Here is a 22,778-nt window from a genome sequence, read left to right as displayed (position 1 = left end):
CAGCTGGTGGTACAGGAGGCAGAAGGGTCCTAGAAGGCAATGGGTGAGAGCACAGCTGTGCCACCCTTTCTGCACTCTAGCTGGACATGAGACTGACAGATGTAGGAAGCCTCAGGTCCCAGATCAGAGCCAGTGTCCTGGGGAGAGTCTGAAATGATACCTGTGAGACTCAGAGAAGGGAAGCTCTGGCTGCCTGCCTCTTGGTTTTCCCAGGAGCAGGGAGGCCAACTGACAATGGCCAGGGTCTCCTTGACTAATGAGCTAAAGTATGGAGCCTTTGTTATTTCCTTTGGTGCCTCAAAAGGGAATGCAACTCCTGAAGGCTGGTACAAAGTCGACCGAAAGAGGCAGAACCAGCTCTTTGGACCATTTGCTGCATTGCCAAGCTGAAGTTAATCCAAAAGCTGCACTTGAACCACAGTAAACAGAGAAAGGGAACAGCCTAGCACAGAACAGCTAGCGGCCTGTAAAAGGAAGGACGCACTGATGGAGGATCTGATGACAACTTGATGTAAAAAGAAAAACAAAAAGCAGAGTATTTCTAGAGACTGCCTTAATCACTTTCCTTATCGCTAAGACACAAAACCCAACAACTGCACCTTAAAGGAGGAGAGTTTTATTTTGGCTCACATTTCAATCCATCGTTGGCTACCTCCAAAGAAGAAACAACACATCAAAAGAGCACAGCAGAGGAGAGCTACTCAGGTCACGGCAGCCAAGAAGCAGAGAGCAGGAGGGATCTGGGAAGGGAGAGACACCTTCCTGGGGCTCGACCCCACTGACCTGCTTGTTCTGACCAGGTCTCCTCTCCTAACATCACACTGGCTATAGACTCCATGTGGTGCAATCACTTTTGAGCACATGAGGCTTTGGGGGGACATCTAGTATAAACAATAATGGAGATACAAAGTTAACAGAGGATTTTGGAGAACACAGTCAATTCTGAAATCTGAAATAATGATCAGAAAGATCAAGAATAGAAGGTAGCTTATATCATCAATGATATACACAAATGGAAATTTTAAGGGAAAAAATAACAGACTTAGAAGTCAGACCCAAACTGACACATAAATAATAGTCAATGCTTATGGCAGTCCAAGCATTGAGCTAGGCCTTTTACTCTTTTAATCTTCTGGATAATTCTATGAGGTAAGTGCCATTATTATCTCTGCCATGTCTGAATATCTGTGCCCTCTCACTTCCCAATTTATATGTTGAAAAATGATGTCCATGATGATGGAATTAAGAGGTGGGAACTTTGATAGGAATTAAAGTGCAGCTCTCATGAATGGGATTAGTGTCCTTAAGTAAGAGGCTCAAGGGAGAATGCTCACCCCTTCCACTATGTAAAACATACAAAATGCAGCACCTAAGAAGTAGAGAAAGCCCTCGCCACATACTAAAGCTTCATCTTGGACTTTCCAGCCTCCAGATCTGTTAGCAGTGAACTTCTATTATTTATGAATTTCCCAGTCTAGGGTATTTTGTTACAGCAGCTCAAACAGACTAAAATATCCCCATTAACTAAGACACAAAGTAAGTCACATGCTTGGGATTTTAACCTAGGCAGGTTGACTCCAGCTATAGTAGAATCTGAAGAAGAATAAAGAAGACAGAAAGTGACTAGGGGACAACTGAGGAAAAAGGAATTTTCCCAGCAGTAGAAAGAGATTTGTTTGCAGATTGAAAGGGCTCCCTGAGTTCTAGACATAGGAAGATAAGGCCTGAATGTAGAGCCTGAATCTAGAGATATGCTGTAACATTTCTCAATGAGAGAGAGAGAGAAAGAGAGAGAGAGAGAGAGAGAGAGAGAGAGAGAGAGAGATCTTACAAGTTTCCAGATGATAAGAACAAATTTCTCACCAAAAAGACAAAAGTTAGATCAACGCTGTAGATCCCATGTGCAACATTCAGACAGAAATGACAGAATAGCATGTATTGAATCCTGAGGGGAAGCCAGTCCCCAAGATTCTGATATTGAGCTGAGATGGCACATCACTCTCACCTACAGAGTGTGGAGAACAAGTATTTGGAATAACAGCTGAGTGCCCCATCTGAGGAATACATGAGAAAAAAATATTCAATCAACAACCTTCAAGACAGAGACTGAAAGTTGAGGAAGATGAATGAAAAGGAAGAGGAAGAGGAAAACTGTACCCTCGCCCCATGGCAGAATGACTGCGATTAGATACTGTAAATTTCAGAGCAGAACTCTAAAATGAATTTGTTTAAAATACTTTAAAGGAAAAATAAAAATATTTTGCACCAAAAAGTACTGAACTATCCCAGTGAAATTTAAGAGTTGGAAAGAATAGAAAGAAACGTTTTAGAGGTCTCCTCTAGAAGAGGAGATTAAACTAGAAATGTAACATAGATGTAAAGAGCTCACCCCATCAGGGACAGCCTGGAAGGGGGGCAGGTGAGAGTGTGGTGGTGACAGGAAGCAGCTGGGTCCGGCTACCACAGAGCTCTGAGGATCTTGTGTTTGATTGTGAGATCTGGAGGAGAGAGAGGAAAGAAGGGAAATGGGGAGAAAACAAGAACCTAGATAAATCATGTACAGTACAGATTCCCAATGATGAATGTGATCAGAATGAATACCTAAAATGTACCAATAAACTTAATGGAATCATTTTTAAAAAATGATTCTGAGGTCTGAGAAAGAAAAAGTACAAAAGATGTCTAAAGTAATGATAGAAAAAAAGGTGATGATGAAAACAACTTCACCAAAATGACAAAGTAAATTAAGTAGCAAAGATAAAGCAAGATATAAGGAAGTATAACAAAAGTAACCTGCCATTTACTGCATATTTTCTATGTACCAGGCACTGTAATAAATACTTTATATCATTTAATTACTACAAATTCACAAGGTACACAGCCCTATCCCCATTTTGCAGGAAAGGCCCAGGAGTCTAAGAGCTAAATGACTTCCAAGATCAGACAACCAAGTGGCAGTAATGCCAAGATTCAAGCCACGCCCTCCAGATTCCAAACCTCCATCCAACCAGCCTGCTCAGCACTCCCCACCCTGCACTTCCTGGTTCTGATAACCTGTGCATCAGTCTTCTTTCCACAGTACCATCCACTACCTCATCTTCCTTGAAATATCCGAAAGGGGTCAACAATTTTACTATGTGCCCAAAGTGTTACTCAATGTTAAATATTTAATAAGTATTAGGCGTGTACCTTGACTAAAAAACAGTTCCTGAACAAACGTTTTTGTTACAAAAATCATGTGTGTTCATTTTGGAAGACTGAAAAAGAGAGAAGTGAAAAGAAAAAAATAACCATCATCCATAAGAATACTAGCCAGGAAGTGGCGCTGAACACTGGTATAAATATTTGTCTTTGTTTTCCTGTGGCATCCTGATACATAATGAATATTTCACATTTTTTGTGTTTGGGACATTTTTGCAATGTAGTATAGAAATTGTTCTGCAATATAATTATTAGTGGTTGCATAACACTCTAGTGGATGAAGTATGAAATCATCACTATTGGCTGACTGATCGATTGATTTCAGGTGCTGTGCTAGGTACCTAGGATATCACATGGGAAAAACAAATTTGGCTACATTTTAATGGAGGTTTCAATCAAGCAAAGCGTTCCTAACAAGGAGTCTCATGAATGTTACAATAAGAATAATCAGCTAGCAAAGAAGTAAGGCATCTAACTCAGTCTTGATGGTCAGGAAAAACTTGCCAGAAAATATGAGTTTAACTAAGGTGAAGCATAAAGAGACTTAAAGGAAGTGTGTCTGTGTGTGTGGGGGTAGGAAAGGCAAGGGAAGGACAGAGTGGGTGTGCAGTTTCTGAGGTTCCAGCTGGGAAAACAGAAGTGCAGAGGTTAGTATGTACCGACAGTGACTCGGTGTGACTGGAGGTTTGAGGGACAGGGTGACACGCAGGCCCGGACCACATCATAAGCAGCCTTTAAGCCAAATAAACTGGAAGTGTTTACTTAAGGGACAAAGTATGGAAATAGAACACACAAAAGTAATTAAGAGACCAGAAAGGGAGGAGTAAACCAGGGAGAATGCAGTGTCAGAGAATAGTTTCCAAAAACTGTAACTGATGTCAGCAATATCAGATGTTACATGGGGTCAGGGGTTCATATAGGCAAGTTCAGAAAACTGTACCTTGGATTTTAACTAACTCCTTAGTAGTGAAACATTGAGAGTGGTTTCTCTGGTTCAAATCAAGAATGGAGTGGGACAGGAACAAATGGGAGTTGAAGTCAGGGAGGGAAGGAACAGAGTCCAATCTTGAAAAGCTTGTGGATAGAGGGTGTTGGGAGGTGTTATGGCTTCTATCTAGATTTTCTCCCAAAGCCTCATGTGCTCATAGGTGGGCTTTTCAGGGGTGGCTGGATCTAGGTTGTGTGGATATGGATTAAGGATGTGTGGTAACTGGAGTAGTCCACTGACTGGCTAACACTGCTCTGGGTGTGGGTAATGGGAAACCCTACCCTGGGTATGGGTGGCATCAACTATTAAACTACAAACAGAATAAAAAGGAAAGATATGAGGTGGCACTGCACCTGCCTCACAAGTGCAAAGTCCTGAGTTCGATCCGCAGTACCACAAAAATAAAAAGAAGGCAGGGTGCTGCTGCTTACTGCTTGCCATCTTCTGCCTGCCACACCATGATTGTTTCTGCTCTGCCATGCCTCCTGCCTTGGAGGCAGCTGACTATGGGCTAAAACTTCTACAAGCTGTGAACTACAATAAACCTTTCCTCCTTTAACTTTGAGTGTCAGGTATTTTGTGGCAGTGACACAGAAAGTAGCTAAGACAGGAGAAAAGGTGGTGGTTTAGGATACTTTTGAGTTTGTTTAGTTTTGGATGGAAAAGGATGGAAAAAAGTTGGTATGTGTTATGCACATGAACCAACTTCCCATGATGTATGTAATCATTATGTACAGCAAACATGTATTAATAAACTTTTTATAATATAAAAATAAAGTAAAAAATAAAAGGAACATGGAAAAGGACACACTGAGTAAAGAGGATGGAGGATATGCAAGGGAAGGTAAAAGTGCTGTAGCAGGATCCCTAGGGAGAAGACAGGATCTGGGAGCCAAGAGGTCGTTCTCTGGGAAGAGGAAGCTGGAGCTACGACCCAGGCTGGTTAGAGAGGTCGCCCTATGGGGCCAGCATGCGAGGAGCAGTGAGGCTTCTACAGCCTTTTCCCTACCTGCAGACTACCCGGTACTTAAAATACTATCATCAGCAAATCTAATAATAATGCTAGCTAGTGTGCACAACAAAGGAACATAGATGCTGTGACTGTAAGACATTTGATTAGTACCACACTTGTTAGATCCAAGTTTATTTCTTGAAACTTTATAAATAAGTTATCAGAGTTTGGAAAAATGAATTAACATTTAATACATTAAATGTTAATACATTTTTTTTATAACTTTTTTTTGTTTCTGGACATGAAGTATTTTTAAAGATGTAAGTATTTAACAGCATCAATTATAACTAAAAAATGTAATGCATATCTACATATTTCTCTTCAAAATTTTCTTTACCAATTTGTCACAAATTTTTTTTTTTATTGAGTTTATTGGTACATTTAGGGATACAGTACAGTTACGTTCATTGTTGGGATCATGTACCTTTACATGGCAAGTCTTGATTCTCATTTTTTCCCCTTACCTCTGCCCTCCCTTCCCCCCCTCCTCCCCTCCCCATCTACAAACACTTTATTTTCATCTTTTCATTCTCTCACATTTTTTTCTTTTCCCTTTTTGTTCTTCCCCTACGTATCACACCTTCCCTACACCTTTAGCTCCTTTCCTCCCATTTCTAAATGTCAGTAATCTTATTAGAATCTTATGCATTGTTGCAGAATATTCACACCAGGGAAACTATTTGGTATTTACACATGTGGGACTTATTTATTTCACTTAGGAGTATATCTTCAATATGTATCCATTTTCCTATGAATGAATCTATTCTCTCGCTCTTTATGGCTGAGTAATATTCCATTTTATAGAAAAACCACAACTTCTTTATCCAGTTTCCAACGGATGGGCAAATAGGTTGTTTCCAAGTTTTAGCTATTACAAACTGTGCTGCTATAAACATGGGTGCACATACTTCTCTGTGATATGATTCTTTTAGTTCTCTTGGAAAGATACCCAACAGAGGGATGGCTGGGTCAAATGGAATCTCCAGTCCAAGCTCTTTGAGGTATCTCCATATTGATTTCCATAGTGGTTGCACTAGTCTGCACTCCCACCAACAATGGAGGAGGGTTCCTTTCTCCCCACAACCCCGCCAACATTTGTTATTGTGTGATTTCTTGATAGCAGCCATTCTTTGTGGGTGTCACAAATTTTTTAAAATTCAGATTTTTTAAATAGGTTAGTAGACAAAAATAGTGTTACTTAAGAAATGTAGTTGTACTTTGTTTTTACACAATTTTTCCTGTTAATTTTACTGAAATGTATAAATAGACTATATGGTTATTATTTCAATTGAAATGATTAACTGGATAAAATTAATATAGTCCAAAGTACTTATACGTGTTATATTTATTGTAATCCACTTCATACATTATTCATACATAAAAATCATCCAGGGCCGGGGATTTAGCTCAGTGGTTCTGCCGCCTGCCTTGCAAGCATGAGGACCTGAGTTCGATCCCCAGTACCAAATAAATAAATAAATAAAATAAAAAATCATCCATATATCACATAGTCACACATGGTAAGTGACCAGACACTTAGATAAATGTATCCTGAGTATTCACAAACCTTTCCCCTTTTAAATGTACTCATATGAAAGCCTGGCTGAAAATAACTTAAAATCACACATCAAAATTGCACATTACTGAAATGCCATACATGTTTCAAAGTTCTTACCAATTCTCATTTTTATTTTGGCCAATAACATGACATGAGGAAGCCATATATTTTTTAAAGGCTGTAATGGATTTGCATATTCAGAATTTGATAAAGGAAATTCAATTGTTTCTCCCAAAGTTAGCATCTATAAAAGAAACACTGTAATGAGGAACTGGAATGAGAAAAAAACGAACAGAAAAGCAAGTTTTCTTAGTTTTGTGGACACAAAGGTATTCTCACCTGTTCAATAAGAATGTTGTGAGCCTGAGTCAAAAATTTTAATATTTCTGTTTTTGAGGAGGGAGACTGCTGCCTAAATTTCTCAGCTTTTGTTAGGTCATCCAGTAAAACAAGGCTTCTTGCCAGCGTTAACCAAGACCGAGGAGAAATAAACTCATTTCCTTCAAGCAAATGTATTATATCCTATTAAAACAGAAGTATTTTATTCAATAGCACGGTTTCCAATTTACAGAAACAAGAGGTGGCTGCTTGTTATGCCTTCAATACCCAAAATATTTAAACTCCTCTCCTTTTGTTCTAGTGGACTCTTTCCTAAACAATAATGTGAACATGGATTTCTGTGTACCTGAAGGTTTGTGATGATGTCGGCCTTTAGATGCTTTTCTTGCAGGCCAAGGATCACAGCCTGCATCAGAAATTCAGCCTCCATCTCCGTGTCATCAGCGCTTGTTGCCTCCACACACACTTCCTTGATGAGGCTCAAACAATCTGTCATATCGTTCTCTAAAATAAACAAGTGTGGGCGCTTAAAATGCACCAAGGAAGTAGGAACATATATACATGTATGTATGATGTTTCCAAGGTTCATTACAGGAACAGTGTAGTAAGGTTGAAGAACAAGAGATGTTAATATGGAAATAAATACACTCTCCATGAAATATTAAAAAGAAATGAGGTGAAAGTTGGAGGAAGTACTTTAAAACAGTCCAATGCTGCACGAAATATTTTCGTGTACTATTGCATGAAATAATTTTGTGTGGAAGATGGACAGAAGAGTGGTGAATAGACAAGTATAAAACAGATATTAATCATTGGCAAAAAAATTTATATGCACCAGGCTATTATCTGACTGCAGATGTAAGCCACTTAATTTTGACAATAATCTAGGAAGCAGGTCCAATTTTATCTATTTTACAGAGCAGACCACTGAAGTACAGAAAGATAGAGAAGAGACTCAGCCAAGAAATACTTGGCCAGGAACTGGTAGAAGCAACGTGTGAACCCAAATTCAGTGGCTCCAAAGTCTGTGCTCTTTACTCTGACACTCTGCCACCTCCCCAGATGACAAGAAGGGCTGGGGATATAAGTGTATTCTGCAATCTCCTGGCTGTTTTCCACTTCTCTGTGGCCTGCATGCCACTTTCATCGACACAAAGGACTGCTGGAAGCTATTATTCTTATTACATAACCTGGACTTTAAATTCCAGAAGCAGATCAAGCTAGAAAATGATAAAATGTAAATGTTATAATACGATATATCCGAACAAAACCCCTTCACCTACATACACCTGTGTTTCCCTTCACATGCATACACTTTTACGAAAACAACTGACTCAGAAAATGAAGCACTTGTACCTTTCACAATTCCGATGCCACGGATCTGCGCGACAAATGCAGTCACGAGTGCTAAGCGGCACCGCAGCCACAGATGGATATTGAAATATTCTCGGGCGTTCAAGGAAATCGGATCCAAAAGCTCATTATCATCTTTATTTTCTGTGACCTAAAAAAATATTAAAATGGTGGTTCTCTTCCCATTTCATAATGTCAAAGTTCTTGCCCAGGGCTAAATGTAAATCAAGAGAAGCATCCAGTAGCATTTCACAGTATTGAGTTTTTAAATTTAGAAATTATTCTTGCATGTTGTATAAAATAAAGAGACTGAGCCAATAAATCCTCTGGAACTACTGGGAGGGAACTACAGGGAGCATTTTCCTCTCAGTACCTAAGTTACCTTAAAATTCTCTCCTTTTCTTTGAACTGAAATCCTTCCTTAGGTATAAAAGTGAAGAAAGTGCCCTTCCTACCCAAGGGGTGTCACAACGGCTATCTTTAAATGTCTTTCTTGTGGGCCCCAGATTGGAGCTTACACGAAGAATTCAGCCTATAGCTGGAGTCAGTCACAGACACTTGGGAACATCAAATCTTCTAGAAAAACCCTATGTGTTCTAGAATTCCCTGCCGTGCATATACAGCAGTGCACTATCATCCAACCAGCCAGCAACACCTGCTACCCAGGAGCAGCTAATGGGACTTAAAGGGGGACAGAATGTGGACACAGGGGGGCTACAGGAAGACGGGGGTCAAGCCGTCCCTGGGAACAAGAATAAGCAGGGCACAGAGCCCACCCGCAGGATAGTGTGAAAGCCAGCCAAGTACTCTTGGCCTTCAGTATTTACATTAATAATAGGAGGAAAAAACACCCAGCAATAAAACCTAAACTCCCAATGTTTACATCTCCTGTTACTCATGGAAAGTCCAACTCCACTTCCAATCAGGATTTCTCAGCCTTGGGACACTGACTGACATTCTGAGCCAAGTAGTAATTGTTATGTGGTGGGAGAAGTCATTTTGTACATTACGAGGTGCTTCCTGGTGTCCCTCACCTTTAACCAGTAGATGCCAGTAGTACTTTCTCTGTCCGAAATAACCAAAATACCCCTGGGATTTCCAAATATTCCCTAAGAGGCAAAATCTGGTGGACGAGGAATGTTCTAAATCTGTCTCTGCAATTAGATTGCTGTTTAGTATTGCTATCAGTTTTAATGTAGTTAGAAATGAGTCTCTATTTAGGACAATTAGTTTTGCTAATTTGTAATGTTGTTGGATATTACAGTTTTTATTAGTGATGCTTGAAATAATGAGGACGATTTCTATGTGATGCATCTTTCTACTTTAATCCTAATGAGCCCTATATTATTAAATCATGTAGGCTTATCAAAGTCCAATCACAGGATGTGGGAACAGTTGTGAAATACATCTGACAGCTTAGACACGAATGCTCTATGGGGAAGCCAAAGAAGGAAATGGCACAGGTGTGTTACGGGCAATGCCCAGGTAAAAAACTCAAAAGCTACATGAAGGGCAGGTTTTGTGAGACAATTTCATTTGCTAGAGAAAACGTTTTAGGCTTACTACAATGATGTATCTGCATGAAATTTTAATGATTATATCTAATTCCATCAGGTCACAAACAAGATCACAATTTTATAAAAAGAAATTTAAGAGATTTTTGTTAAGGCATGCCAGTTAATAGCATAAATTCAACTTAAGCTTAGATCTCTCTTTTTTCTGAATTCAGTGCTTTTCAACTTTACCCCTTTACTCCATCCAAATAATTATATAATTAATTGCCTAGTGTGTCAACAGCTATTATGTATTAGGTACTGCAGGGATAAGCATTAATCCTTCAATGCCTAAGTGAGCCAGTTTTGGAAACCCCATAACAGTGAAATGTGATGCAATGTTTTCTCTTCAAATCTTTGTGTCTTGAATTTTCCTAGGTAATATATATGAATTTCATGCAAAAAATCAAAAAATTTCAATCTTTGGCATGTATGGGTTAAGTTCATACGTACGGAAGTTCCTGAAGAGATGGGATTCTCCGCATCATCCTGTACTACCTTCTTTTTAAAAAGTTTTGAATCTTGGAGAAGTTTAAGTGTGGAATATACTATTGCAGCACTACAAGAAAGAATATGTTTTTAATGCTATTATTATACTTGTAGCATTTATATATTATTTCCTAAATATTTGCTCCAAAAAAAAATTCCAGTTGGAATTTTGTCACTTGCAACCAAAAAACCCTAAAAATACATGAATTCGCAGCAACTTTACATTCATTGTCACAATTCACATGCCTTTTTATTCTACTATTTTATACTTTCTATGTTTATATTTTTTCCTGTGTTTTATGTCTTTTGCTATAGACAATTTTGCTTTTATTTACCACATTGATTTTAAATATATATATTCTGGTTTAGATTCTAACAGCATTTATTTTTAATGTTTGCAGAAACACACTTCCCCACTGGTCAGTTTTTTAAAAACAGTTTATCTGCTTATCAAAGTATAAAATGAAATAAAAACGAAGATAAAGAATTTAGTATTCTTTCATTACCCTATCTCTTCCCCACCTGCTCGATTACTACAATCTAACAGGTCATTACAATTACTACCTTTGTGACTGGTTAGCTTTTTCAGGATCAGTTTGGAAACATGCACTCAGTTATGCAAACATCATTATTTAGGTTGAGCACAAACCTATCACAAGCCCACCACCAATCACTTTTACAGAAGAATTTCCTCATTCTTAAATTCTTAATTATGAAATTCATCTCTTTCCTTGGCTGAGTGCTCCTTCAAATCTTCACACAGTGTTGGAATACTTGCACAGGTTTTTGGACAGTGAACTCCTGAGCTAGGCTCTTAATAGCGGTGGAAGGCCATATCTTTTTCCCTTCTTCCTAGCCAGCTCGGCTGCTCCTTGCAGGAGGAAAGAGGATATAGATTCTTACTCTATCCTCATTGCTGGATGCTATTTGAGAAAAGGAAAAAATTTCCCCACTTCTTGAAGAAGTTTATTACCTTTAATTTTTAGTACTTTGAAGGCTTTCGTATTTGTTTGTTCATGGATCCTCATGTCTTTAAAAGGGAAAATGGAAAGGAAGAATTCTCAGGAAATATCCTGATGGCACCCTAAGAGGGAAATCTCTATCGTCACTCATTCCTTTACCTTTACTTTACAAGGGGATACATGTTTGTGTTTATACACTTGTTATAATATTTTCTCTTGGTGGAAAGACATTTCTCACTTTCAGCATTTTTATCAGTTTTGTCAATAACTACAAAATAAAAATGATATGAACTATTTTTCATATTTTGCTGTTTTCCTATGTATCATGATAAAGGTATCATGGTTATCTAACCTTATTGCTTTTTACTTAAAATAAAACTAACCAAGCAAGACAACAACAACAAACACAACTCAGACACAGTGTATATACAGACACAGAATTCCCTCTCCCATCTGTCTCCAGCCCTCAGTGTTACACACGTTTCTAAGTACGGCACCTTGTTACTCGGTAGCTTCGAAGGCTGGTGCTTCAGAGCACTCTGGAAGAAAATGATGCCCAGGCTGATACTCTTAGGCTGGAGTCAATATTCTGATTTCAAGGGAAATGAAGTATGATGTTTGACACCTTGCCAGCCCCAAAACTTAGTGGGTAAAATATAGGACACTAGGGTGTTATAATCTACCTGGCAGTGCTTAGTTGCTGTCTTAGCCTGTTTTCTGTCAGTATAACAAAATACCTGAGACTAGGTAACTTACAAAGAATGGCTGAGCTCTGGAAGCTGGAAATCCAAGAGCATGATGCTAGCACCTGGTGAGGGCCTCCTTGCTGCATCGTAACATGCCGGAGAATAATGCGGGAGAGACAGCCAGCTTGCTAGGGTCTCTTTTTTTCTCTTTTAACAAAGCCACTAATGCCATGATCACAACCTCGCCCACATGACCTCATCCAACCCTAATTACCTCCCAAAGGCCCTGTCTTCAAACACCATTAAGATAATGCCTTTGGGAATTAAGTCCCTTACACATGAATTATGGGGGACAAACACTCAAAGCACTGCAGGTGCACAATGGAAAATTCCACTTTCTCCACTGTAGTGCACAGGGTTACCTACTATCAACAGCCCAAAACCCCAAAGGAAGGAAGCTTCATTCTCACACAAAATTAAATGTTTAAATATTTTCTATTAGGCAATAAATTAAATACAAAGGAGAATAGGAGGAAACACTTATTAAAAAAAAAAGATTCTGACAGAGAGACAGAGAGAGAGAGAAAGCCCTCAGAAGTAGAAATATAGTGTGGATAACTTTGATCCCATTTATTTCTTATTAACATTCATGACAAAAATGGTCAGTTTGTTCTCATAAAATCCATGCTGCTCACTCTACCTGTCACCCTAGGGAATGTGCCTTTCAATTTCCTTGACACATAATTTTATTAGAAGTATCAGGAAATGTCAAGCTAACCATCATTTGGAAAAGGGACTGTCCAACACTCTCAGCAGTGTCCAAACAGAAGCTCATGGGGGGTAAAGTTCACAGAGGAAAAACTCATTCAGCCTGACAGTAGGCTTCCCCCAAATGACAACTCTGCTCCAAAAAGGCAGCAACATTAGTTTTTGCAGGTTTTGTCCCAAGGGCCAGGTTCATGTATTTAAAGAAGGAGCATTTCTGACATACTTGCACATTACTTGCATACATCTATCTGGTCTTCAAATTAAAGTTCTATTATGACAATCCTTTCTGTGGACAATTTGTAAGTTTTAGTTTCTCATTTCCTTTTTACTCCCTGAAAAAAATCACTCATATCCTCCATTCCAAAGGAATGTAGGATACAGACAGAGTGGAGAAACAGTGATGGTACACGACAGAAAAAAAAAAAAAAAAAAAGTATCTGAAGGCTGTTGTTACTTCAGAGCCATAGTTTGGAGAAAAAGAGTTCTGTAGAAAATGGTATCTTAGGAGTTCCTCTGCTTGGAAACTCTAACAGGGAAAACGATTCTTATTTTGGAATAGGATAAGCCCTTTCACCATTAATAAATGACTACTGTCCTCTAAGATCTGATAGTCCTCTAACCTGGCAAGCTTCATCTCACCATCCCTTCACATACCTGAAAGTTATTTAGGATCCCTAAGAGTTTTATACATATTTACCATACTGGAAAGTAAACTGAGAAGTTTTATTTTGTTTTTTTTGTTGTTGTTGTGTTTTTTTGAGACAGGGTCTCACTATGTAGTTGAGACTGACCTGGAATTCACTATGTAGCCCAGGCTGGTCTCAAACTCATAGTGATCCTCCTGCCTCAGCCTCCGGAGTGCTGGGATTACAGGCGTGCACCACCATGCCCGGCTAAACTGAGAAGTTTTAAATGTCTTCACTATTTAACTCATCTCAAAATAAAAATAATGAATCCATTACATGTTAATATAAATAATTTATATGCAAAACAACTGTGTTTTCTTTAAGAAGTTAGAAGAATGACATTATTCTCAATGTCTGGCTTCATAGGAGACTATCCAATTTCATATCTGCTTGAACACTTAGGCTGTCGAGAAATATTATTTTGGGTGGAGTATGAAAAAGATGAGGCCTCACATAGGTAATTTTTGGAAATGGGAGGACAATTTTAATAGTATCGTTACATTACTATTTTTACTTTATTTTTTTGTTTAAGAAAAATTTTTTATTGCTGGCATATACAGACAAGATTTTAAGTTTTTTTTTCTTCATTGAGTTTATTGGTACATTTTAGGTATACAGTACAGTCACATTCATCATTGGGCTCTTGTACCTCTACATGACAGGTCTTGGTTCTCATTTTTTCCCCTTGTTCCTGCCCTCCCTTCACCCCTCCTCCCCTTCCCCTTTACAAACACTTAATTTGTAGGGAAAGTGGGAAGGGTAGGGGAAAGCTAATTAGGGAAAAAGAAAAAGCTAATAAGGGAAAGAAAGAAATATGATAAAAAACTCTATTTTTATTTTATACTATAGTATTCAGCTTTCCTGTTACTGGGACACAACTCCCAACTTCAAGGAAGAAAGGTTTCATTTTCTCAGTTTCAGGGAATTCGATCTGTGGCTGGCTGGCTCTGAGGCAGAAAGATCGTGGCAGAAGGGCATGGCAGAAAAAAGCTGCTTAGCTCAGGGTGGCAGGAAGCAGAGTAGGACAGTGGCAGGGAGGAAGGCGCCAGGGATCAGATACAATACCAAGGTCGTCCCTTCGTGACCACCCAGACGTGTGGTGCTCCAACCCCCCGCACAGCTCCCAAACTAAACCTGATTCTGCCAAGATTCACTGTCACAACACTGTACCAAAATGTGATGAGGGACGGTTTCTCTACAGTTCGTTCCCATGTAGAACTGAATTTCCACATACTGATAAACTTGTCCGACCTCCCACTGCATTTAAATCTAGTGGTCTATCTCGCTAACTGATTTCTTTCTAACTCTTTTCACAGGTCATACTGAGGAATTATCTCCCTGAGTTACACAGATACCCCAAATGGTGAAGTATTCCATAATATAAGTAAAAAATATTTTTGTGAATATTCTCATTCTTCTCATCAGAAAAAGAATAAACACCAGCAAACTGTCAAGCTCATGGCGGCAAATACAAATTGTCCAAAATTCCAATTTTCCTATGAAAGTTCAAATTTTATCATTGGCCACAAACATTATCAGTTGTCTGCCTATGTGTGGTATGCTCATTTCTAAGAAAATGTCTGCCGAGTACCCAAAGCTGAGTAACCACAGTCTGTCAGTTATTTTTTTTCAAACAGAGATGGTTTTTCAATCACCGTGTGTTCTTTCTCAATCACCATCAACTTTGATACGCAGCAGAAATGCCGAGGAATACTTCGTACTTCCTGTTCAGGGTCCCCACCAACCATGTCAGGTACATTTAAGCATAGCAATTTATAAGTGTGAGGAATGTTTCACCCTGCTTCATTAAAGACATTCTTAAATACAATTGTTTTTTTCTTAAATTGTGAGTGTGGAGGGTTAAAGACTACAATGACTGCTATGATAGTTTGCTGCCACAGCCTCAATTCATGGCGAGGCATCTGTTTTTCCACTGTTGCCTTTCACCATCAATGAAAACAATACACTGAAGAAGGCAAATGGTGTCTATTTTAACAGAACAGATACTTCCAGCTCATAGACCACCTACTAAATGGACCCGAGACACAGCCCTAGAGAGCTACAGACCACACATTGAGAATCAATGCTCCAAAGAGAGTTTGTGGGTTCTTTTTCTACTGCTTAGAAACCACAAAAATCATAAATTCCCCTAAACCTATACTCCTATAGTATAAAATCAGATCCAGATGTGGTTAGGGTTAGGGTTTGGGTTAGGATTACAGTTACAGTTACAGTTAGGGTTAAGATTATTCTTCAAGTACGTTTATCTCTCTCTCTCTCTCTCTCTCTCTCTCTCTCTCTCACACACACACACACACACACACATCGATGGTACAAGAAAACTCACTCAGCACATCATGAAGCTGCTCAGAAGAGCAGGCTCTTGGAAAGGTCAGAAATGTCTCGACAGAACAAAGAGACAGATTTGGGGCGCTGGGGTTGTCATGGGACAGGTTTTGTAGGGCTTAAATTTCTCACCAGCACCAAAGTAGGGAACAAACGGTCTTTCTTATTTGCCCAGGTGGGGTCAGGAGAAGAGCAGTGGTGCAGCTCATAAGCTGTTAGCCACTAAACATACAGACTCACACATTTTGTTATAATTGCATGGTTTTAAAAATAATTCCCTCTTGTCTCCCCACTCTGCGCCTGATAGTCTTCCCAGAGCTAAGCAATTATGACCACGCTATGTAATTGACTTCTATTTATAGTTTCTATCAGCCTGCTTTTTACCTATGGAAATATAAACTTCATGAGTTTAAGACTTCATCACTATTATTATCTGTTCTCCATGCAACCACTGGGGCATGAATGTTTCCCAAGAACTTACTTAGGACACTACCTAGCATATAATAAGTGCTCAAAATTGTTTTTTAATGAATAAATAAATTGCAAGAAACCAGGACATTATTAAATGACTCATGAGCAAACACATCAGAGGACCTCGTGATAGAAGTATTTAAAGCAATGGTATGGGAAATTCTTCAAAGTATACTTCTATATTATTTATTATTAAAAAAATCAATGTAAATATATTATTTTTTACTGCTCTACCTAATTTTTATATGTCTGTGAGCATATGGATATCAGAACTATATTCTGTTCATCTTTGTAGTCTCAGTGGCCTGGATCAGGGCCTGGCAGTGAAATCGTTAATGTGTAAATAAAAGAATTAATGAATAAGTCAAATAAAAGCTCTGATACTAACAACATTAAACAATCTGCCACCTACAGCAGCTTTTTTAATAATTCAGCACAACAGTGGGATAATATACGAAGTCCTTGGAACATGCTACTTTTTCTAAGTATAGCTTTTTAGTATTTTTTATTTGGATGTTTAAGAAATAAACAGGCCAAAGTCTTTATTTGTAAAAACAAAACAAAACAAAACAAAAAAGTATAAAGCATTTAAGTTCAGTCTTTTAAAAACATAAGTTAATTAAAACCAAACCACTGTTAATTTGTTCATTCTATATATGACGTTAAACATCCAAGTTAGTGGGCTTTAATAAAGCACTTTCAGTTTAGAAATGCAACTTTAGGTGTAAAAATGTACGAAAACTCCCCTGAATAATAAAAAGCCCCATGGATCTTGGCGTTTCTAACACATTAAATATGAGTGTATTTAACAAATATGGATGAGCAACTTCCAGGCGGCACCAAAGGAGGGCGCCCCTGGGCTTCCCAGATGGGGAAGGGCTCCGGATGCCAGGGCCCCCAGGAGACTGACCTGTATGCCGCCTGGTGCCTCTGTAGGGCAATTGCCGCCAGCTGAAGCCTGGCTTCCACCACAATCTCCAACTCGCCAGCAGGGCACTGGGACAGGTTCTCGTGGCCAGCATGCTCCGCCTCAGACACGAGGAGGTTCAGCTTGTCTTCTGCTTCCATCAGTAGAATAGACTACAGAGAGAAAACCATAGAGTCACCTCCATTCAGAAACGATGTCTCCCTCTTATCAAATACTGTTCGCGTACTACAAGGTAACAGTGAACGGAAGGCCAGACAGGAAATCTGCACCCAATCATCAGGAGAGAGAACTCAGTGAGCAAGAAGGAAACAGAAAGCGAGAGAAAACACCACACCAGAACACAATCACGGACAACAGTATCCTTTACAGTATGGACAGCTGTGCTCCTGACTAGCAGTAGCTCTACCAAGTTCTATAAACTGGTGCTTGTTTCTGCAAACCTCTGGTCACCACGTTTGCATAAAATGATCAACACCTCGCCTTGCTTAATGTTTACTTATATTTAAGGAAACAGTATATATTTTTGATATATAGATAGAGATAGATATACATTAACTCTGGATTTACAACCCACAATACTACAACTTACTTAGGGCTGAACAAAGCTTATGTAACACATGCATTTTATCTGTAAGGCACAGCAAAACTTTCTGGCACTTAGAAATACTAGGTAGCACTTACTAGAAATACTAGAAATAGAAATAAATTCAATTTAAAATTTAAAAAAAAAGAAATACTAGGTAGCACTTAAACTCTATGGTTAGGTAGCAATTTAAACATCAAAGTCATCATGAAAAGTAGCACAAAATGACATATAGGTTGAGTATCCCTAATGCAAAAATCTGAAATCCAAAATGCTCTGAAATAAAACTTTTGAGCACCAACAAGACACTCAAAATGTTTCATCATATCAGAGCATTTCATATTTTTGGATTTTTAGATTAGGGACACAACCAGTAAAGTCTACAAAAATATTACAAAATCAAAAAACTCAAATCTCCAGCTCTTCTGTTCTGAAGCATTTTGGAAAATGCATGCTCGGTCTGTATGAAACAGACCAAAAAGTTTAAAAAAAGACACTTGGAATTATGAACTAAAACAAAAGTCAGGGTGTCATCTTGTTCAACTTGGCTAGGAATATATACTTTGGGCAACTCAATGTTTGCTGTCTCCTGGTGTGTCCATAAATGATAAAAAATGTGCCAAGAATATTGATTCTGAAGTTATAAATAAATTTTAGCAGGTAAGCTAATTAGCAAACAAAATTCACAAATAATGAAGATGGATTATATTTCATGTTAAACTTTGGTTATCTAATTGACAATATGAAGACAATGAGATTTTATAGTAGACAATCAATAGTAAATAGCAACTGGACTTGGCAAAAGATAAAAAGACCAAACAATCTTTCAATCAACAGGTCTCTAAAAATTTGTTGTACAAGTAGTGAACATCATACAAATTCTAGGGCAATTTAATAAAATAGCTTAGAACATAGATTTTTAATCAAAAAGACATAGGTCCTGCTCCCAGACCTGTATTTCATTACATGCATGACACTGCTGAATTTCATATACTGTCTCAGCTAATTTTCTCATGATCCAGTGCTGCATAGTTAAAAATGATTAATAACTATATCAGAGAGTTGTGAAAATCAAATAACCATGCAAAATACCTCTCATATAGTAAGCACTTGAATAAATGGTGGCTGCTAGTATCACCACTGTCATCACTATGATTAGGACATGAGAAACAGGGCATGGAATACTCAGACCTCACCCAATAATAAATCATATCTTCTGCAGCACCTTCATCAGGTTGCAGAATCAAGCCTGACACGTCTGGGTATCTGCTTTTCTCAGGGAGAGTTCATTCTATCTCTGGCCCCCACCCATTCTTATGCATGAAAAGCTAGAGCCCAAGCACCACCCTGAAAGTGTGCCTGACCAGGGCCTAAGTGTGTGTGTTTTGATCACTGATTCACTATGACTTGAACAAATTTTCAGACTCACCTTTATCATGCTAAGAGTAGACTCATCTTTAACTTTCATAAGCGGACAAAATGAGCCTCTGTCATCCTTTAAATGGAGCTCTACAAAGACAAAAAATTTTGGAAACACCAAGAATATCTATAGTTACTTTACATATTAATTGTAATGGCACTGATGAGAAACTACTCATAAGCTCAATTAAAAACCACAATGATCAGTAGAAACATATTCTTATATCAAAATCAGATAATTTTAAAAGGATCTTTTGCATGCTAAATGATGTTATTCAAGTTGCTAAGTACTGATATAAAATAGTGGTTTCTCCTCTGGGGTCCCAAACCTCTTAAAATCCACAAAGTATTTTGAGGCTTCCAGATGTTTCTTTCATGTCAACAACATGTCCTTGGAGGCATCAGATCTGTTTACATGCATGAGCCCCTCAGTTTAAGAGCCAAGAGTGAGGACATTCAGAACAGCATGATCTGTAATACTCAAACATCTTTCAAATCCTCACCCACAGCTAAAGTCTGCCCTTATTCTAGACCAAAAGGAAGTTAAACATTTTTCATCACAATCTTTGCCCGCTTTCATTAACCTGGCTTCTAGGCAACAGAAGAAAGTGAATCATCTCACTAGAATCTAGTGCAAGAAATATCCACCTACAGAGACAAAATGTGCCAAAGGGAAAGATTCTTGAAACTTTCTGGAACGTAACGCACTGACTTTTCTCTTCTAGTCCCAATCTCATAGCTACTCTCCTGAATTAGGACACTCTGGATTTGAGGACAAGCTAAGTATAAAAGGAGACCTGGGCATTTTCTCAGAAACGTACTGTGTTGTCCATGGAGAACAATTTCTGGAATGAGAATATGTGTGAGCTCTAAGAACCCACTCCACAGGGAAACTGGTGAAAATTAGGTAAGAAAAAAGTATGCTTAAAATCTCTGGAAATCCAAGAACATACAAGTGACTAAAGCAAATGAACTACTTCATATACAACAGAGTATGGAGAAGTTCAAATCTAATCATGTTCTCAAAAATAGAGTTTATGATAAAATTATTAGAGGAGATTGATAGATTCATTAGATGTACAGGTGAAATCCTGTGTTGGCTATTTTGCAGGAGAGGACTGGAGAAGAGAAAGCTAGGAAGAGACAAAAATTATCAACTTGATAAATCAGGTAAAAAGAAGAACAGTGTCAATGAACATGAGATGTTATTAAGCACACCAAATATACAAAATGGGAGTACAAGAAATAACAGGGCAAGGGAAGGAAAGGAGAAAATATTTAAAGACATAATAGCTAAAATACTTCTCAAACTTATTGTAAAAATATTAATCTAGACATCAAGGAAGTGCAACACACTCCAAGTAGAGTAAATAAAAGGAGAGCTACAAATAGAACATTACAGAAATATGCTGAAGGTCAAGGATAAAATAAGGTTTTATTGGCAGTACTGGAGATTAAACCCAGGGCTTTCACACTGAGCTCCATCCCCAGACCTATTCTGAGAGAGGATACCATTATGTTGCCCAGGTAGGACTCAAATTTACAGCCCTCCTAACTCAGGCTCCCAAGTGTTGAGATTATGTGAAGAAAAAAAAATCTTACAAGCAGTACAAAAAAACAACAACAAAAAAAGTCTTGTCACTTTTGAGCAAATCCCAATAAGATTAATTGTTGACTTCTCTCAGAAACAATGGATTCCAGAAGGCAGTGGGGTAACATATGAAGTCCTCAAACAAGAAAACTGTCAAGAGTCCTACTTTGCAAAACTGTCGCTCAAAAATGAGTGCAAGATACAGAAATCCCTTGAATTAAAAAAAAGAAACAATGTTTGCTATCAGACACCCATATTAAAATATGAAACGATGTTTTCAGGCTAACAAAAAGAGACCCTGTACAGTAATTAAAACCCACATGAAAACACAAAGAACACCAATAAAGGTGATTTGGTTATCAAGGAAGGTGGTATAAATGTATATTTGTTCTCCTTTCTTCTCTACCCCGAATTTAACAAGCAACTACATTAAATAAGTATAAAATGCATTATTGGATTAGAAAATAGAGAAATGCAATGTATTTAATAATTACTGCAGAAATACAGTGGGTGAAGGCTGTACTGGACTAAAGAAATGTTTCCAGAAGGTAACACAGACCCACAGGAACAAATGAAGAGGACCGGAAATGATAAAGAGGAGGAACAGGTAGGTATATACTTGCTCTTCCTTCTTCTTTTAGCTTCTTTAACGGTCATAAAATTAGAAAGTAATAGTTTTTAAAATGTATTATTGGCTTTGGAAGCACACACTGAAATGAACAAATGGAAAAGCTATCCCATGTAAACTATTTTTTGTCAATAAGAGTAGTGTGAAATTAAATAAATACAAAGAAAATCTCAGAAAATTTACAAGTATGGGGAAATTAACTTAACATGCCCCTGAAAAACCATTTAATTACAAATGAAAACAGTGATATTATTGCTAACATTATAAAAATACACAGGTTTGAGCCAGGATTTAGCTCAGTGACATGGCACCTACCTGGCAAGCGCAAGGCCCTGAGTTCGATCCCCAGTACCAAAAAATAAATAAATAAATAAATGAATAAAAAATACACAGGATCATGAAAGACTATTATGAATAACTATATTCAGACAAGCTGTATAATCTAGAAGAAAATAATAAATGCCTAGAAACATAGTTTGCCACAAATGAATCATGAAGAAACAAAAGACTGCATACCAAGAATGAATAAGATTAAATCAGAATAAAAAAACTTCCATCAAAAAAGCCCAAGATTAGGGCTGGGGATTTAGCTCAGTGGTGCCACTGCCTACCTTGCAAGTGCAAGGACCCAAGTTCAATCCCCAGTACCAAAAACAAAAACAAAAAAAAAACAAGAAAAACAACAACAGAAACACCCAAGATTTGATGGCTTCATGCTGAAATTTACCAAAAAAAAAAAATACAATTAATGCCTACCCTTCTCAAACTCTTCCAAAAAATGGGAGAGGAAGAAACACTTGCAAACATGTTCCACATAAAAACGTCCTATCAGGATGCTGCCAAAAATAAGATCATAGGCCAACATCCCACATGAATGTAGATGCAAAGATTCTCAACAAAATATTAGCAAACCAAATTCAACAGCACATTAAAATGATTATACATCAAGTGGGATGTATTTTGGAAAAGCAAGGATTGTTCAATATATACAATCAATATAATACACTATAATGGTGGAATGAAGATTAAAAATTATACAATCATTTTAATTGATGCGGAAAAGGCACTTGATTAAACTCACCATCTTTCACAATAAAAACTCAACAAACTAGATATAGCAGAATGTCCTCCAAAAGGATAAATGCCATATATGATAAGCACACAGCTAGTATTGTAAAAGTGGTGAGAAGCTGAAAGCCTTTTTCTCTAAGATCCAT

General features: G+C 38.0%; 1 protein-coding gene across 12 annotated transcripts in view; it reads right to left on the bottom strand.

Moving 5' to 3' along the window:
• Cfap54 (cilia and flagella associated protein 54) overlaps positions 1–22,778 on the bottom strand; it is a 267,711-nt gene that overhangs the window by 78,343 nt on the left and 166,590 nt on the right. For 10 of the 12 annotated variants that reach the window (XM_033763843.1, XM_010629151.2, XM_010629153.2 and 7 more), the window contains 7 exons: positions 19,353–19,432; positions 17,323–17,492; positions 10,458–10,563; positions 8,455–8,602; positions 7,445–7,602; positions 7,099–7,281; positions 6,877–7,003 (listed from right to left, as the gene is read on the bottom strand). In XM_033763843.1, the coding sequence (XP_033619734.1) occupies positions 6,877–7,003; positions 7,099–7,281; positions 7,445–7,602; positions 8,455–8,602; positions 10,458–10,563; positions 17,323–17,492; positions 19,353–19,432 (972 nt within the window). Of the gene's footprint in view, positions 1–2,389; positions 2,499–6,876; positions 7,004–7,098; positions 7,282–7,444; positions 7,603–8,454; positions 8,603–10,457; positions 10,564–17,322; positions 17,493–19,352; positions 19,433–22,778 lie in introns of all 12 variants that reach the window. The other 2 variants (XR_781213.1, XR_781214.3) reach the window with 2 other exon arrangements.

Source organism: Fukomys damarensis, unplaced genomic scaffold (assembly GCF_012274545.1).
Source record: "Fukomys damarensis isolate Sample0158 unplaced genomic scaffold, DMR_v1.0_HiC HiC_scaffold_15, whole genome shotgun sequence".
Lineage (NCBI taxonomy): Eukaryota > Metazoa > Chordata > Mammalia > Rodentia > Bathyergidae > Fukomys > Fukomys damarensis.
Note: the sequence above shows the minus strand (reverse complement) of the source record. Positions and strands in the feature narration are given on the sequence as shown.